At 44.9% G+C, this 19,366-nt stretch overlaps 1 protein-coding gene across 4 annotated transcripts in view; it reads left to right on the plus strand.

Moving 5' to 3' along the window:
- Window positions 1–346: 346 nt before the first annotated feature.
- The window catches only part of CPA5 (carboxypeptidase A5), a 42,720-nt gene continuing 23,700 nt past the window's right edge, over window positions 347–19,366 (plus strand). For 2 of the 4 annotated variants that reach the window (XR_009551223.1, XM_060196563.1), the window contains exons 1-4: window positions 347–663; window positions 2,105–2,295; window positions 5,108–5,189; window positions 7,922–8,056. Coding sequence is in view for 3 of the 4 variants with exons in the window: in XM_060196563.1 (XP_060052546.1) it covers window positions 2,180–2,295; window positions 5,108–5,189; window positions 7,922–8,056 (333 nt within the window). In the remaining variant the exon portion in view is untranslated. The remainder of the gene's footprint in view (window positions 664–2,104; window positions 2,296–5,107; window positions 5,190–7,921; window positions 8,057–19,366) is intronic. The other 2 variants (XM_060196562.1, XM_007524203.2) reach the window with 2 other exon arrangements.

Consider the following 19,366-nt stretch of genomic DNA (forward strand, 5'->3'; position numbering starts at 1 on the left):
CTCCCCCTCTCCCTCTCCCTCTCTCCCTCTCCTTCTCTCCCCCCCTCTCCCTCTCTCCCCCTCCCTCTCCCTCTCTCCCCCTCCCCCTCTCCCTCTCCCTTTCCCCCTCCCCTACCCCATCCCCTCCTCCTCTCCCTCTCCCTCCCCTTTCCCCCTCCCTTCCCCTCTCTCAGTTCCTGTTTTAGCCATATTTCTGACAGCTGGCTGGCATCCCATTGGACAGTACCAACAGAACATTTCCATTATCTCAGGAGTTCCATTGGAAGGATTGCCCTAGAATTCTGGAGGATTCTTCCCTGCTCCTGTCTCTTTTTCTTCTGCCCTCTCTTTCTCTCTCTTGCCTCATCCCTAACCCAAGTAGAGGGAGCGTTGCCTTTTTATGAGTGACTTAAAATGAGGCTTTGGGACAAGAAGATGCTGGGTACTTTGGGTGACTAGCGCCTTTCTTGCTATTCTTTTTTTCTTTGAAACTCATGAGCCTTAGTTAACTAGTCCATTCTTTCATTCCTGTTTCTACTAACACTGTGACTTGGGTGGAAAGGGGAATTCCTTTCTTTTCTAGGTCCTTAAGCCCTCTGCTAACGGTTCTGAGAGCATCCCTGAGCCAGGGTTCTAGGAGAGTTTGGCCTGTCTGAACTGCTGAACTACGAAATAATGGAGTAGGTCCGGTGGGGTGTGGGGCAGGGGCCTCTCAATAAAAAACGCTTCCCTTTCTGCACACAAGGCCACTTAACTGGCCATTCTGGGAAAGGGGGGTGGTGCTTCTGAGAATTGCAGGTGACAGCTGAGTGGCCTTTTGTTGATGCCCTCTGCTGAACAACTTTGCTGGATTGCTCCTCTGCTTCTCTTTTACCTCCCGTGGATTTTCTGCTAGATTCGTCATTTACCTTTCAGGCATTGTTCTTTCTTGGGCTCCCTCTGATAGGACTGTTGTGTGTACTGGCCTCTGCTTTCTGCCCTCTCTTCCCAGATCATCAAGGGGGCTGGGCGGGGACTTCCACAGGACCCAGAAATGAACTCTGGTGTCTGTGGAGAACTAGTGTCTGTGGAGAACTAGCATAATGATGTCTATGGCCTAGCTCTCTGTCTAGTGGGAGATGCGTTACCTGGCCCAGAATAATGGTTATCACCTGAGGAAAGAGAACAGGGACTGCATCATTCTTTCTCACACAATATCTACATCTCCTTTGTTTGCCACATCCTCTATTCTCTTCTACCCCTCCATTGCAGCTAGAGTCCTAAGTTGCAGCTGTGACTCAGAGTCAGTGCCTTTGATGTATATTTATGGATAAGGATAGGAAGGAAGGGGAGAGAGAAAGAGAGACACCTGCAGACCTGCTTTGCTTCTCACAAAGTTCCCCCACCTATAAGGGCAGTCTGGGGGCTTGAACCCAGGTCCTTGTACATGATAATGTGTGTACTCTAGTGGGTAAACCACCACCCAGCTCTAGTCAGTGCCTTTGAGATTATATTCTAGTGCCTTTCTTGCAAACTTTCTCAAGCTGACTCACCTAAATTGTCTGATCTAATAGCCTTCCCCCTCCTCCCCCAAACCCTGTGAGGTAGGGATGTCTGATTAACCCCACTGAACTGAGGAGACTGAGCTTTAGAGAGACTGAGTCAATGTCCCCTGGATCTCTTAGATAGGAAGTGAGCATGCTGCTTCTATCTCTTTCCATGGGGCCTGCTTTCAATGCTGTCTGCACTCCTGTGTGTAAGGAGGATTTGGCCCAGGGAAAGTGTGAGTGGAGGGTGGGGAGGTCAAAGGCGAGCAAAAGAGAAGCATTCAGTGAGGCAGGAGGAAAAAGTGGTATCTGTGAGATGCTAGTTTCTCTCATGTCCCTCCAAAGATGGAGGTGGAGATAAGGGGTTGGGAGGAAGATGGGGACTAATGTCCACTAGAGGCTGACCCAAAGGGAGAGAAGTACTCTAGGGCCCTGTCTTTCTCTTTCTCACTTCTCTTCCCACCCTGGGGAGGATTTTCAGAGAGGTGGGGAGGGGTGATTTGAGCTCTCTCAAGGTTTTGAGTGTGGGCATCACACAATGAGTCTCCCCAGACGGGGAGCCTAATGCTTATTCTCAGACCGGGCCTGCCGGCTTTTAGATGCTGCGCTGTCCTGAGGCCTCGACCATGCCAGCAGTCAAAGAGAACCCCTGAAGCTCTTTTGGATGAAGAAGCATGCAGGGCACCCTCAGACACGTCGGGGCCCTCAGACTGTCCTCTGTGGATGGGCGGACACTCCTGGTGTGCAGCTTGGTCCTGGCAGCAGTGTGGGGCCAAATGAATTTCACAGGGTGAGTGGCTGCTCCATGACAGGGGGACTGGATGGGGCTGGGGACCAGGGAGGCAGGGGGCAGGGAGGGCTGGTGCTTGAGCCAGGGAGAGGGAGTCAGACTTGGGCTCCCATCCTGAACCCACTTCTAACTCTTTAAGCTCCTCCTCTCATGATCAAGGACAGAGCAGGAAATTGTGTAATCATCTTTTCCCATATCCTTTGTTTATTTATATAGAGTCAGAAAAGCAGAGATAGAAAGAGACCATAGTGCTGAAGCTACCACTTCAGTGCAGTGGGGGCTGGGCTCGAACCTGGGTCACACACATGGCAAAGCTTTGTACTATCCAAGTGAGCTATTTTGCCTGCCCTAGACTTCATAATATAGGAACCATGGGTAAGTTTTCAGGGGTTCAAGAATCCCTTGAAATCCCTTAAAACATTTTTGTATATGAGTTTGTTATTTTAGCGGGGGGCAAAGATAGAGGAGGTTTATAGCTTTCCTCAAATTCTTTAAAAAATATTTATTTAATAGGAATCAGGCAGTGGTGTACCTGGTTGGATGCACTCTGCACTCTTCACAGTGTTTAAGGACTTGACTTCAAGTCCCTTGTCCCCATCAGCAGGAGATAGCTTCCAAAGTGGTAAAGCAGTACTACAGTTCTCCATCTCTCTCTCTCTCTCTGCCTCTTTTTTTAGATTAAAAATTTGTATTGTATTTATTTATTGGAGAGCTTCTAAAGTGGCAAAGCAGTACTATAATTGTGTCTGTCTCTCCCCCTTTTTTTAGATTATTATTTTTTGCATTATCTTTATTTATTGGATAGAGACAGCCAGAAATCGAGAGGGGAGGGTAAAATAGGGAGAGAGACAGAGACACCTGCAACACTGCTTCACTACTCACAAAGCTTTCCCCTTGCAAGTGGGGATGGAGAGAGGCTTGAACTTGGATCCTTGTGCATTCTAACATGTGCACTTAACCAGGTGTGCCACCACTCAGTCCCCTTTTCTCCCCCTCTCTACTTCCCCTTCTTCCTCTCACTTTTTCTGTCTCTATCCAAAATAAATTAATGAATATTTAAGAAATATTTATTTATTGGAAAGAGACAGAGATAAATGGAGAAGGAAGGGGGAAATAGAGATGGAGAGAGACACTTGCTGCACTGCTTGTGCCCCCCTCCACCCCATAGGTTGGGGTTGGGGGCCTGAACCTGGGCCCTTACACATTATAATGTGTATAATTATACTTGACTGAGTGTGCCACCAGCTGGCCCCAAGTTCTTTTTTAAGTTTTTTAAATTTTTCAGTCATTGCTGGGCCTTCACTACTCTTTGCCAACTTGAGAAGTGGGGGGCAGGGCACTGGAGCTTCCCCAGTTCACTGGGCACAGGACATGGCAGTTAGGTCGCATGCGTGACAAAACAGGCACCTTCACAAGAGGGTTTCTAGATGGCTTACTTTCCTCAATTTCTTTTTTTACTTTCTTTCTTTCTTTTTTTGCCTCCAGGGTTATCACTGGGTCTCGGTGCCAACACTATGAATCCACTGCTCCTGTGGCCATTTTTTGTTCCCCATTTTATTGGATAGAACAGAGAGGAATTGAGAAAGGAGAAGATAGAGAGGGGGAGCAAAGAAAGACACCTGTAGACCTGCTTCACTGCTTGTGAACCAATCTCTTCCCCTGCCCCCCACAGGTGGAGAGTCAGGGCTTCAAACTGGGATCTTTGCATAGTCCTTGCATTTCATACTGTGTGCGCTTAACCCCGTGTGCTACTGCCTAGCCCCGCCCCCTTCCTCAATTTCTTAAAGAAGTTGATAAATCCTAGAGGAAGAATGTGAAAGAATGTCGCATTGGCCTCCTTTGAATAACAAGGAACATGAGCCTCATACCCCATTGATATCATCTTAACCTCCAGGTAGAGGCTGGAGAGCTAGCCCACTGGTTAGGACACATGCCTTGCTAGGTGTGTGGCCCAGGTCCCAGCCTAAGAGGCAGGAACTATGGCATTAGAGGAAGCTCTGTGGAGCTGTGGTATGTTCCTCCTCCCCAATCAAAAAGCACAACCCAGAGGGATGAACTCAAGCATGCTCAAGGCCTGGGGGGGGGGGCATGCAGGGACACACACACACACACACACACACACACACACACACACACACACACACACACACACACAGAGTCTCAGCAGGCAGCTACTCCAGAGTCTCTAAAGCTGAGAAGAGGAGACACAAGTTTAGAGAGAAGATGTTCACCATCCATGGTCCCAGCCTGTCAGGGAGGCAGCCAGACCTCAGACCTCAGAGGTCATGCTGCATGTTATGCACTTGGTGCCACCATTCCCCTCCCACTCCTTCTGGCATCCCCCTCCTTCCTCCTTCCTCAACACCCCTCCCACCTTACCACCTCCCAGAAAGTAGGGTGAGGCAAAACCACCTCCCATCTATGTCTCCCAGTTCTTGAGAAAAGGTAGCAGGGGGCCTGAGCTTTGGACAGACCATGGCATTGGGCTTTCAACCCCTTCATTCTTTTTGTTCTCCTATCTCCTCCACTTCCCTCCCTTTCCTTGTCTGGGCTTTGGATGTCAGTCAGTCAGTTGCTTTGACAGGCTTTATTTTGTCTCCTGGGTGGTCTGTCAGTGGGGTTTTCAGAGTCACTGGCCCTGGGCTGAAAGACATACAAGCTTCCCAGGGCAGTGTGTCCTTTTGCTTGAGGTGGGGTCCCGAGGACCAGGCTCTTCCTAACCTTCCTACCAGGTCCCTTCAGCCCAGCCTCTTCAAGTACCACAGGAACCCCTCTCAATGGTGACCCACTCACCTCTCTCCCTTCTTTCCAGAGACCAGGTTCTTCGAGTCCTGGCCAAAAATGAGAAGCAGCTTTCACTTCTCAGGGATCTGGAGGGCCTGAAGCCCCAGAAGGTGAGGATTCCTCAGGATCTGGGAGATCCAACAGCTCACCCCCTCATAGCAGATTGCTGGCCTCCTTCTTCTCAACCCCCACGCCCACCCCAACTGTCTTCTGGAACATTATGCCAAAGATCACACATCACTGTGAAAAAATTAAATCGGGTTCCTCTTCAGGAAAGGGTGGGAATTCTTACCCAAAAGGTTAGGCAGCCCTTCTTGGTTTTCCTGTCTGTCCTCGGTGGGGGACTTCTGAGCAAACCTTGTGTTGGGGTGCAGTACAGGGGAGGTGCTCTGTAAACAGCCTCATGTCCCAAGGCCACATGGGAGATGTCACAGTCTCCGGGTGAGATGCCACACACTGGGCACACCATCCCTTGATTGAGATGGCTTTAGCTTGCCAAACCTGTATTTTATTTGGGCTTGTCGCTGTCAGCTTTGAGTGTTTGCCTATAAGGACATGTTTCCTCAGCAATGATTCCACAACAGAGAATGTTTTCTTGAGCTCGTATCATAATAGAAGTGTTACTTTGTTTGAGGGCAGTTGAGACAACCAGATTTTCCTAAAAATGGCCCCGAAGCCTCTTGTTGTTATGTGTCTGAGTGACCCCTGTCAACTGGGACTTTTTAAGAAAATTTTATAATTATTATTTTATTATCACTGTTTATTGCTGGGTCTTGTGCCTGAATGATGAATCCACTGCTCCTGGTGGCCATTTTTTCCTTTTCTATTCTATTTGATAGGACAGAGAGAAATTGAGAGGGGAAGGGGAGAGAGAGGGAGAGAGACAGAGAGATGCTGGCAGACTTTTGTGAAACTTCCCCCTTGCAGGTGGGGAATGGGGCCTCCAACCCAGGTCCTTGTGTATCAAGCAGCTATGCCACTGCCTGGTCCCCAGCTGGTACTCTTGATACTGGTGATAATTTCCCCCACTTTATAAACTGAAAAGCAGATGGAACATTCAAAGAGCATGGGAATTCAGGGTAGGCCTTTCCTTCTTTGGGTTTTGAGAGCTGTGATGGCTCTTCTCTGGTTAAGGGCTTCTAGTTTATGTTAAGATCTCAGATAGTGTATTGGGCTCTTTGTTTTTGCTTTGTTTTGTTTACTTACATACTCTTAATATTATTTATTTTTCTATATACAGAGAGAAGTAGAGAGGGGAAAGGGAGATAGGGACAAAAAAAAGAGAGACACTGGTGGCACTGCTTCACCACTCTGAAGGTTCCCTCACCTCTGCAGGTGGGGACTAGAGGCTTGAACCTGGGTCCTTGCACATGGTAATGTGTGTGCTCTACTGGGTACATCATTGTCTAGACTCCTACAGATGTTTAACTTAGTGGTTTAATAGTGGTCTGCAAGATTATAAAATAACAGGGATATAGTTCCACAGTGTATCCACCACCATAGTTCTGTACCTCACCACCAATAACCACTGTAGCTCTCCCAAACTTTTAAAGACAGGTTGATTCCTCTTTTCTTTGCAAGTTTATCTGTTTCAATTCTCTTTTTCTTCTTTCTTTCTTTTTTTTTCCTGAGCACTGCTTAGCTTGGCTTATGATGGTGTAGGGGATTGAACCTGGGACTTCAGAGCCTCAGGCATGAGAGTCTCTTTGCATAACCATTATGCTACCCCACACTTCTTTTTAAAAATATTTTTGTAATTTCTTTAAAAATTTTTAATAATCTTTATTTATTTGTTTGATAGAGACAGCCAGAAATCGAGAGGTAAGGGGGAGGTAGAGGGGGAAAGAGAAAGAGAGAGACCTTCAGCACTTGCAAAGCTTTCCCCCTGCAGGTGGGGACCAGGGCCTTGAACTTGAGTCCTTGCACATTGTAACACATGCATTCAGCCAGCTGCACCATCACCTGGCCCCTTGTCTTTCAATTCTTTATATTCCCGTCCAATAGTAGTCTTTCATCCCCTCACTTATTTGATTAAACATAATCACCTCCAGTTCTATCCATTTTGTCATAAAGGTCACAATATCATTCTTTTATTTTAATTTAATTTATTTATATATTATTGGATAGAGACAGAGAGACATTGAGGGGAGGGGGAGGTAGAGAGGGAGAGAGACAGAGAGACACCTGCAGCCCTGCTTCACCACTTGTGAAACTTACCCCCTGTAGGTGGGGGCCAGGGGCTTGAACTTGGGTCCTTGCATACTCTAATGTGTGCAATTAACCAGGTGTGCCACCATCTGGCCCCAATATCATTTTTTAAATGCAGGGTAATGTTTCATTGAATATATATGCCATAGCTTCTTTATCGATGGACATTTTGGTTGTTTCCACTCTTCCGCTATTGTGAACTAAGCAGCTATGAACATAAAGGTATATATATCCCCTTGAGTTAGTGTTTGTTTATCCTTTGGACAACTGCCTATAAGTGGTATCACTGGATCATTTTTATTTGTTTGATCACTTTATTTGTTTTATTTTATTTGTTCCATACTGTTTTCCATGACAGTTGCACCAGTGTTCGTTGTCTTGGGCTCTTTAGACCTGGACAAAATTGCCATGTGTGAGTGAGGTTGGGAGATGAAAGTGTTGGAAATGAGGGAAAGAAACACTGTGACTTGGTGTCTTGGCTTCTGCTGCTCTTTCTGTTAGCCTTAGGGTTTCCATTGTAAAATGGGCACTCTTTGAACTGTTACAGTGATCACCTGGGTCTCCAGAGTACCTACAAGATTGTGCATAAGGACATGAACTGAAATGTATCCATTTTTCTTTCTCTGTCAACAAGGTGGACTTCTGGAGGAGCCCAGCCAGGCCCAGCCTCCCTGTGGATATGAGAGTGCCATTCTCTGAACTGAAAGACGTCAAATCTTATCTGGATTCCCATGGCCTTGCTTATAGCATCATGATAAAGGACATCCAGGTGAGTTCTGAGCCTGGTGCTGAGGCTGGGTGGTGAATGAGGGTGAGGGTGAAGATGGGTATCTCATCTTTCGTATTTCTTTCTGGTTTGGGCCCAGTGTGGAGAAAAGACTTCCGGGAGAGAACACTTCCGGGGCAAAAATCAGAAGTGTTGTTTGTGGAGTCCCATCTGCCTCAAATGTGAGTGGAGGGCAGGAAACCTAGCACTTCTCAGAGTATGTGCAAACTAGAACTTTCTGGGAGGGCCAGAGAGCTCAAGAGGGTGGTGTGGATAAGTCCTCTGATGGAGGGATTTACAGCTTATAGCCAAGGAGGAAGCAGAGGAGAAGGGAGACCTAAGGAAGGAGCTCAGGCCTTTTCTGGGCACCTGGAAGACTCCTGGGGCTCAAAACTAGGGCCTCAAATAAGCAAAGCATATGCTCTTCCAAGAAGTGGCCCCTCTAGCTCCCCAGCCATTCCTTCAGAGAAGCTACAAGTGAGCGCTGCTAGGGCTTCCCTCTTGCCACCTCCACTGTAGGGCATGAGGAACATCTGAGAGGAACAGTTTTGGGGAGAAGTGTCTACAGATGGGCCTTAGGGGAAGGCAACAGGAGTCCTCATCCTGGGCACCTCAGTCTCACTCATGCCCTTCATCATTCTTGCCACTTTACAGCATCTTTTCCCTCTCCCTCTCCCTCTCCCTCTCCCTCTCCCTCTCCCTCTCCCTCTCCCTCTCCCTCTCCCTCTCCCTCTCCCTCTCCCTCTCCCTCTCCCTCTCCCTCTCCCTCTCCCTCTCCCTCTCCCTCTCCCTCTCCCTCTCCTCTCTCTCTCTCCCTATAGAGTCAGAGGGGGAGCAAGAGTGAAAGAAAGCATAGCACTGAGGATTCCTTCAGTGCAGTGGTGGTCAGGCTTGAACCTGGGTCATGCCCATGGCAAAGCATAGAGTATGACTTCCTACTTCCCTCTCTCCCTTCCTTCCTTCCTTCCTTCCTTCCTTCCTTCCTTCCTTCCTTCCTTTCTTCTTCCCTTCCTTCCTTCCTTCCTCCCTCCCTCCTTCCCTTCTTTCCTCTCTCTCTCTCCCTTTCTTTTCCCATCTCCCTCTTTTGTTTTTTCTTTCTTTCTTTCTTTCTTTCCTTTTCTTTTCTTTTCTTTCTTTCTTTCTTTTTTTTTTTTTTTGCCACTAGGCTTATTGCTGGAGCTCCACAGCCACACAATTCCACTGTTGTTTGTAGACACTCTAAAAACAAAAAGATAGAGGACAAGAGATAGGAGACATGGAAACACCACTGCACTGTTTCATTACTCACGAAGCTTTCCCCCATGCAAGTGCTCCCATATGGTGGCCAAGGACTTGAACATGGGTCCTTGAGCTCAGGAAAGCCTGCTTTCTTTCAGATGTTCCATTTCCCAACCCTCTAAACATCTTTTCTGAATGTTATGAACTTCCCCTTAAATGCTTCTGCTTTAGAAGTCCCAAGCAGCCTCCTCCCCAAAGCAATGGGCTTGGGGGTGGGGTGGGGTGGGGTGAGGTGTGTCTGCTTGGACCCCTGTGTTTGTGCTGTTGTTTATTTGCAAGGTTGGAGATTACCCGTGCCCCCCTCCAGCCCCTGCTGTGCTGCCCCTAATCTTCCCCCTAGGGCTGTGAGTGTGGGAACATACTACCCCCCCTCCTGGAGCAGAGTACACACTTGACACCGCATGCATGCCTAGGGATAAAGGCATTAGGCGACATTCCTTTCCCAGGCCAGCTGGGCTGGGGCACTTAGGCCCATTCAAAGACCTTTATCCCTCATCAGACACATCTGTTTCCCGCCCTACAATCCAGGGTGGGCCAGTTCTCTAATTAAATCCCCCAGGAACAACAACCAAAAAAAAATGGGGAGGGGGGAAGGAGGAACTTCCACAGACAAGAGAGGAACACCCCTCCCACACACATCAAAAGGAGGAGCCTTCCATTCTCATTGTCAGCCCAGGCCTGCATCTGCCTTTCCCCCTCCTGCTCAGCTTTGGAAACCCCTTAGCATTTGGCAGACAGAGATGGAGAGGTCTTAGAAACTCTTCTGTGGGTTTCTGCACAGCAGGGACCAGTCCAGGGGCACCCTTGGGGGTTCCCCCCAGGTAGAGATGGCCCTCAGCATTTCCTTCACCTGTCTTCTTCCCCCATACCCCAAGTCTGGACTGTTGAGGGGTCCAGATGGGGTTTATCAAGCAGTTTTGGTCCAGGGCCCTGGCCACTCAGCTCTGACCCAGCCTTCCATTTTGGCTCTGCCTGCCATGTAACCAACTCTGTGGCCACTCCCAAGGCCACAGTTTGGTTTGGGAGTTGTAGGGAAGGGTGGGAAGTGGGCAGAGGGACAGACAGCTGTGAGGAACTGATTTGTGGGGCTGATGGGGAGATAGGTCCAGGAGGAAGAAGGCACAGAGGCACTAACAGGATGAAGAGGGTTTTGTACCCGTGCAGGGTTGAGCCACTGACTCTCAGGCCTGGCTTCTTCCCCTCTTCTGAATCCACTCAGCCACCTGTGGTTGAGTGTCTTTTGCACAGTGCCCTCCACACCCCCAACAGTCTGCTGTGCGAATTATGCTCTGGGCAGGTGTAGGGAAGAGTATGCTCAGAAAAAGAGAGACAGAGAGACAAATAAAGAGACACACAGAGAGAGGTTTAGAAACCTTGTTAATAGGCGACATTCTCTTTCCAGAGCCCCCTCCCTTAGACCCCTCAAAATTGAGGACCATGCCTACTATCATTTCGTTTTTTTAAATTATCTTTATTTATTGGATAGAGATAGCCAGAAATCGAGAAGAATGGGGAGACAGAGAGAGAGAGAGGCAGAGAGACACCAGCAGCACTGCTTCATCACTCAAAAAGCTTTCCCCCTGTAGGTGGGGACCGAGGGCTTGAACCCAAGTCCTTATGCATTGTAACATGTGTGCTTAACCAGATGTGCCACCACCCTGGCCCTCTGCTATCCATCTTGATATGCCAACATATATACTAGGGCATGGCACGCTGCTCTTAGCTGGGGCTTCATTAATGCTAGTTGAATTAACAGATCCAAGCAGACAAGGTTAAAAGGAATGCGATCTGTAGATGTGGATGTTGATATATATATATATATATATATATATATATATATATATATATATATATATATATATATATATGTTTGTTAGTTTAGGATGGAGACAGAGAAATTGAGAGGGAAGGGGGATAGAGAGAACAAGAGACACCTACAGCCCTGCTTCACTGCTTATGAAGCTACCTTCCCCCACATGTGGGGGACCAGAAGCTTGAGCCCAGATCCTTGCACATTGGGTTCATGTGTGCCACCACACCCCAGGGGGTGTGTTTTTCTCATAGGCCCAGGATGATAGGACCCAGGTACTGGTGCTGGAGGTTTTGAAGAAAGGGCTATGCTCCTTCTCCCCTCCACTGCCAGAGAAATATTTGGGATGAAAGAAATAGGGTCATTCATTACAGAGAGAGACAGGGAGGGAGGGAGGGGGAGGGAGGGAGGGACATGCAGCTAACTAGTGTGCCCTGGATCTGGGCAAGGTGCTGGCATTACAAAGACCAGCCATTGGCTCTCCTGTATCCAGGGGAGCAGAGTGGGGTAGGGTAAGGGGCGGGGGAGTAGAGGGAGTAAATCAGCGCTGACAATGGACTGGTTGAGTGCGCTGATGGAGAGGAGCAGGTTGCTATGGGAGCCAGTACAAGAGCTGCTGCGTCTGGGGCTCTGAGAAGGCGGTAATTGCCCTTCAGCTGAAGAGCTAGTTGCAGTGGGGTGTGTATGTATGTGTGGAGGCGGGGGTGGGGGGGTGGACAGAGAGAGGAAAAGCACCCCCTCCCAACCCCAGTCTGAGGGATGATGAGGCCAGCCTTGATTGTAAAGGGCATCCATCCTGCACCTGAAGAGAGGTTGAGATTTTGATCCTGGAACACCCATGAGCAAGCCAGTGGTCTGACACCATTGGATTTGCAAAGAAGGAGGAGGAGGAGGAGGAGGAGGAGGAGGAGAAGGAGAAGATTGACAGTGATAATGTAGAGTTGGGCACAGGAGCAGAGCAGGAAGAGACTGACAGGAGGAGGGTGGTGAAGAAATTGCAGTGGGCCAGGCAAGAAATTATCAGATTTGAAGTGAGCTTGATTTGCATTTCATTTTACCTTCTTTTTTTTTCCCCCTTTCTTTCTCTGCCCTAAGATGAGTCACCATGGAAAAAGTTTCACTTGAGCAATCAGCTCTGTGGATTTTAATGGCTTTTTTTTCTGATTACAAAATTAATAAATATTCATGTCTGATAGTTTTGAAAATGGGGGGTGGAGGTGTGGGGTGGGGAAGCACAAAGAAGAAAACAAAAATCGCCCATGCTTCGACCAGCTAGGTCAAGATACAATTCAGCTGAAACACTGCTTCCACAGTGGCTCCTTCTCTGCTGGGTCATTCCATTAATGTACACATTTAGAGTTATTTTTCTAATTTAAAATAGCAAAAACAATAACAACTCCCTTTTGTTCTCAAAGGTTTTTTTTTTTTTTTTTTTTTTGTTAATGAATGAGAGAGACTTAGAGCATCACTCTGGCACATGTGATGCCAGGGATCAAACTTGGGACCTCATGCTAGAGACTCCAATGCTTTATCCACTGCACTTCCTCCCAGACTCCCTTTTCCCCATGCTCCTTCCAGCCAGTACCCCTTTTTCCTATCTCTGGTAGAGTGAAAGTGGAGGTGTTAACTACACTTGCCATTTCTACCTATCCTTGGTAGACAGTCTTTCCATCAGGTCACTCAAACTGCCCTGACAATGTCCCGCTATCCTAGGTTCAACTGAATGATCAACTCTGAGGGTTGGTTGTTCTTTCATCTCTCAGCACAACTGGACTGGTGTCTCTACTCATTGAAACTTGTCTCTCCCTTTAGCTTCCAGAAAGTTAAATTTCTTTTCAACTAGAGTACTGTAAAACTCTGGTTTATGGTGGTACTGGGGATTGAACCTGGGACCTCAGAGCCTCAGGCATGGATGTCTTTTGCATAGCCATTATGCTGTTTCCCCAGGCCTGGGTTGGGGTATCTTACCTTACTGACTACTACTCAGTCGAGTGTCCTCTAGCTATGCAGTTCTGTTCTTAGACTTCTACTTTCATGCAGGGCCATGATGTCAAATACTTTCAGCCTCCTTAGATACTCCCATTCTCATTTTCTTTCTTTTTTAATTTCTTTATTGGGGAATTACTGTTTTACATTTGACAGTAAATACAATAGTTTGTACATGCATGACATTTCCCAGTTTTCCATATAACAATACAACCCCCACTAGGTCCTCTGTCATCCTTCTTGGACCAGTATCCACCCCCCCCCCCCAGAGTCTTTTACTTTGGTGCAATACACCAATTCCAGTTCATGTTCTACTTGTGTTTTCTCTTCTGATTTTGTTTTTCAACTTCTGCCTGAGAGTGAGATCATCCCATATTCATCCTTCTGTTTCTGACTTATTTCACTTAACATGAATTTTTCAAGGTCCATCCAAGATCGGCTGAAAATGGTGAAGTTATCATTTTTAAATAGCTGAGTAGTATTCCATTGTGTATATAGACCACAACTTGCTCAGCCACTCATCTATTGTTGGACACCTGGGTTGCTTCCAGGTTTTGGCTATTAAAAATTGTGCTGCTAAGAGCATATGTGTACACAGATCTTTTTGGATGGGTGTGTTGGGTTTCTTAGGATACATCCCCAGGAGAGGAATTGCAAGATCATAGAGTAGGTCCATTTCTAGCCTTCTGAGAGTTCTCCAGACTGTTCTCCACAGGGCTAGGACCAATTTACATTCCCACCAGCAGTGCAGGAAGGTTTCTTTGACACCACAACCTCACAGCATTTGTTGCTACTACCTTTTCTGATGTATGACATTCTCACAGGAGTGAAGTGGTATCTCATTGTTGTCTTTATTTGCATTTGTCTGAAAATCAAAGACTTGGAACATTTTTCCATGTGTTTCTCAGCCTTTTGGGTCTCTTCTGTGGTGAATATTCTGTCCATGTCCTCCCCCCATTTTTGGATGGGGTGATTTGTTTTCTTGTTGTTGAGTTTGGCAAGCTCTTTATATATTCTGGTAATTAACCTCTTGTCTGATGTATGTCAAGATCTTCTCCCATTCTGTGAGGGGTCTCTTGGTTTGGGTAGTGGTTTCTTTTACAGTGCAGAAGCTTTTTAATTTGATATACTCCCATAGGTTTATACTTCCCTTAGTCTTCTTTGTCATTGGATTAATTTCATTGAAGGTGTCTTTAAAATTTATGCAGAAAAGAGTTCTGCCAATATTTTCCTCTAAGTATTTGATAGTTTGTGGTCTAACATCCAACTCCTTGATCCACTAGAAATTTATTTTTGTATTTGGTGAAATACAGTGGTTCAGTTTCATTCTTCTGCATATTTCAACCCATTTTTTCCAATACCATTTTTTGAAGAGACTCTGCTTTCCCCATTTAATAGTCTGGGCACTTTTGTCAAAGATTAGATGTGCATAGGTGTGGGGGCTTACTTTCAAGCTCTCAATTCTATTCCACTGGTCATTGTGTCTATTCATGTTCCAGTACCAAGCAGTTTTGATTACAATGGCCCTATAATACAATTGGAGATCTGGGAGTGTGATGCCTCCAATTCTGTTCTTTCTTCTCAAGATTGTTTTGGCAATTCTAGATCTTTTCTGGTTCCAGACAAACATTTGTATCATTTGTTCTATTTTCGTAAAAAATGTGGTTGGGATCTTGATGGGGATAGAATTAAATTTGTATATGGCTCTGGGTAGTATATTCATTTTGATGATCTTAAATATTCCAACCCATGTACATGGACTATCTTTCCACTTCTTTTTCAATTTCCTTGAGTAGTGACTCATAATTTTCAGTATACAAGTCTTTCACTTCTTTGTTTAGGTTTACTCCTAGATATTTTATTGTTTTTGTTGCTATAGTAAAAGGAATTCATTTCTGGATTTAACTTCTTCTAACAGTGTTTGCATAGAGGAATGCCACTGACTTTTGAATGTTAATTTTTTTTAATCTTAATATTTATTCCCTTTTGATGCCCTTGTTTTTTTTTGTTATTGTTGTAGTTATTGTTGTTGTTATTGATGTCGTTGTCGGATAGGACAGAGTGAAATGGAGAGAAGAAGGGAAGACAGAGGGGGAGAGAAAGACAGACACCTGCAGACCTGCTTCACTGCCTGTGAAGCGACTCCCCTGCAGGTGGGGAGCTGGGGGCTCGAACTGGGATCCTTAGCCTGTTCTTGCGCTTTGTGCCACGTATGCTTAACCTGCTGCGCTACCGCCTGGCTCCCTGAATGTTAATTTTGTAGCCTGACACCTTACTGTATTGCCTGATGATTTTCAAAAGCTTCTTGCTGGATTCCTTTGGTTTTTCTATGTATACTATCATGTCATCTGCAAATAGGGAGAGTTTGACTTCTTCTCTTCCAATCTGTATCCCTTTAATTCCTTGCTCCTGCCTGATTGCTATGGTAAGAACTTCCAACATTATGTTGAATAATAATGGTGTTAGTAGGCAGCCCTGTCTAGTACCTGATCTGAGGGGAAATGCTTCCAGTTTTTTCACCATTGAGTATGATGCTGGCTGTAGGTTTGCTATATATAGACTCCACTACAGGAGTTTTCCATCTATTCCCATTTTTTGTATGTTTTGATCATAAAGTGATGTTGTATTTTGTCAAAGTCTTTTTCTGCATCTATCGATACAATCATGTGGTTTTTGGTCTTGCTTTTGTTGATGTGGTGGATCATGTTGATTGATTTACGTATATTAAATCAACCTTGCATCCCTGGGATAAACCCCACTTGGTCATGATGAACAATCTTTTTAATATACTGCTGTATCCGGTTGGCTAGAATTTTGTTCAATATTTTACATCTATGTTCATCAGAGATATTGGTCTGTAGTTTTCTTTTTTGGTTGTGTCCCTATCTGCTTTTGGTATCAAAGTGATGTTGGCTTCATAGAAGCTAGAAGGGAGTATTCCAGTGTCTTCAATCACTGGAAGTAGAGGTATTAGTTCTTTGAAGGTTTTGTAGAATTCATTTGTAAAGCCATCTAGTCCAGGACTTTTATTTTTGGGAAGATTTTTGGTAACTGTTTCAATTTCATTAGCTGTGATAGGCCTGTTCATGCTATCTATCTAGTTCTTCTTTACTTACTTTTGGAAGTTCATAGGTACCTAGGAAATCATCCATTTCTTCTAGGTTCTCTAGCTTGGTGGCATATACTTGTTCATAGAATCCTCGCATGATATGTTGAATTTCTGCAGTGTCTGTTGTGATATCTCCTCTTTCCTTTATGATCTGATTTATTTGGGTCTTCTTTTGTTTTCTTTTTTTTTGTGAGTCTGGCTAAAATTTTGTCGATTTTGTTCACTCTTTCGAAGAACCAACATTTACCTTCATTGATCTTTTGTATGGTTTTCTTATCTTCAATGTTATTTATTTCTGCCCTAACTTTAGTGATTTCTGTCCTTCTGGTTGCTTTAGGGTTCCTTTGTTCTTCTTCTTCTAGGTCTTTAAGATGTGCAATCAGGCTGTTTATTTGTGCTTTTTCTTGTTTCCTTATGTGTGCTTGTATGGCTATGAACTTCCCTCTCAGTATTGCCTTAGCTGTGTCCCCAATATTTTGATAACTTGTGTCTTCATTTTCATTGAACTCTCGAAACATTTGATTTCTTCCTTTATTTCCTCTTTGACCCAGTAGTTGTTAAGGAGTATACTGTTGAGCTCCCACATTTTGGGACTATTAATAATCTTTTGTTGATCGTTAAGTGTTAGTTTAATTCCACTGTGGTCTGAGAATATGCTTGGGATGATTTTAATGCTCTTGGATTTGCTGATGATATCTTTGTGGCCTAGCATATGGTCTATCCTTGAGAATGACCCATGTGGTCTTGAGTAAAATGTGTATTCCAGTTTCTTGGGATGAATGACTCTGAAAATGTCCAATAGTTCTAGTTTATCTATCTCCTCATTTAGCTCCCTCATGTCTTTATTGATTTTCTGCCTGGAAGATCTGTCAAGTTGAGAGAGTGGGGTGTTGAAGTCCCCTACTATAAGTGTGTTGTTGTTAATATATTTCTCTAGCTCTTTCAGTAGATGTTTGATATATTTAGATGTATTCTCACTGGGTGCATAGTTGTTAATAATTGTTAAGTCCTCTTGACTGACTGATCCTCTGATCACTAAGTAATGTCCATCTCTATCTTATAAATTTTATTTATTTTAAAGTCTACCATGTCAGGTATGAGAATAGCTGTTCCTGCCCTTTTTTGTGGGCCATTGGCATGTATGATAGTTTTCCATCCTTTCACTTTGAGTCTGTGTTTGTCTTTTGAGTTAGGTAGGATTCCTGTAGACAGTATATTGTTGGGTTGTGTTTTCTGATCCATCTTTCTATTCTGTGCCTTTTAATAGGTGAACTCAGGCCATTGACATTTATTGATATCAAAGACTGAAGATATTTTAATACCATTCTTGTAGAATTTTTCCTGATATATGGCCTACTTATGGTGGTCTGACTGTTTATAGGAGACCTTTCAGAACTTCTTTCAGGGAAGGCTTGGTGATAGTTGATTCTTTTAACTGTTGCTTGTCTGGGAAGGTTTTTATGCCTCCATCTAGTCTGAATGACAGTCTAGCAGGCTACAGTAGTCTTGTTTGAAAGCCTTTCACATTGAGCACTCGATAGATATCTTGCTATTCTCTTCTGGCCTGTAGTGTTTGTGTGGAGAAGTCTACTGCTAATCTTATGGGTTTTCCTCTGTAAGTGACTCTTTGTTTTTCTCTTGCAGCCTTCAGGATCCTTTATTTATCCTTATTCCTTTCCATTTTAAATATTATATGTCTTAGTGTCTTAAAGTCTGGATTAATTCTGTTCAGGACCCTCTGGGCTTCTTGAATCTTTATGTCTTTGATGTTGTCTAGACTAGAGAAGTTTTCAGCTATTATGTCCTGAAGAATGCTTTCTTCCCTTTCCCTCTCTTTCTTCCTCTCATAAGCCAATAATGTGTATATTATTTCTTTTGAAGTCATCCCATAGGTCTTTGTTGTTGTTTTCAGTATCTCTTAATCTCTTTTTGATATAACTTACTTCTTTTTTAGTTGTCTCTAATTCATGCTTGATCTTGCTAATTCTGTCTTCAGCCTCATTGATTCTATTCTCTCTCCCCTCTGCTGTTTTCTGGAGTTCATCTATTTTGTTACCCTGTTCTGATACTGTTTTAGCTTATTCAACTAGTTGTGTTCTTAGCTTAGCTATTTCATCTTTCAGCTCTCTAATAACCTTGAGATAATTAGTGTTTTCTTCCAGAGTGTCATTTGGTGTTTCTGCTTTTTTTTTTTTCTCCAGGGTTATTGCTGGGCTCAGTGCCTGTACCATGAATCCACCGCTCCTGGAGGCCATTTTCCCCCCTTTTTGTTGCCCTAGTTGTTGCAGCCTCGTTGCGGTTATTATTGCCATTGTTGACGTTGCTTTGTTGTTGGATAGGACAGAGAGAAATGGAGAGAGGAGGGGAAGACAGAGAGGGGAGAGAAAGATAGACACCTGCAGACCTGCTTTACTGCCCGTGAAGCGACTCCCCTGCAGGTGGGGAGCCAGGGGCTCGAACCGGGATCCTTACGCCGGTCCCTGCGCTTTGTGCCACGTGCGCTTAACCCACTGCGCCACCGCCCGACTCCTGTGTTTCTGCATTTTTTATGACAATTCTTTCAAGTTCTTCATTCACTCTTGTGATTATTTTCTTAACTAGTGTTTGGATGTTGACCTCATTATTTTGTGCTTCAAACTTTGAGGGGCTTTTAGCTGGACTCTTGTCCTCATTCATTTCTCCAATATTTCTTCTTGTTGGTTTAACCATTTTATATAGTATGTTATGAGGTCCCTCTCTCTGTACTTTTCAAATTACTGATCACTCTTGCCTGGATTGACTTGTGTCTAAGTAAGGTAATTAAAGCATTCAAAGTTGTAGAAATTGACAGTTGTTTCAATAGTATTTTAATCCCTGAGTTGGGGCTTAGTGGCTTAAAAGTCTCTTTTGTTCTTTTCCCTGTAGGCTATGGGAGCCTGAGGGCTTTTAAACCATAAGTAGGCTTCTTAGCTTAATCACTTTCTCCTGACCAAGAGATAAAGCAGGGTGGGGTAGAGATAATCCAGCAAAGAGACTTTCACAGCCCCACTGCTAGGCCACCAAGGTATAGATCTTCTCCTGAGTTTCCTTGTTAGTTCTCTGTCCCCTGGTGTCAGCACAGAGCCTCCTCCCTGCTGTTCCAGATTCTGAG

This window comes from Erinaceus europaeus, chromosome 8, assembly GCF_950295315.1.
Source record: "Erinaceus europaeus chromosome 8, mEriEur2.1, whole genome shotgun sequence".
NCBI lineage: Eukaryota > Metazoa > Chordata > Mammalia > Eulipotyphla > Erinaceidae > Erinaceus > Erinaceus europaeus.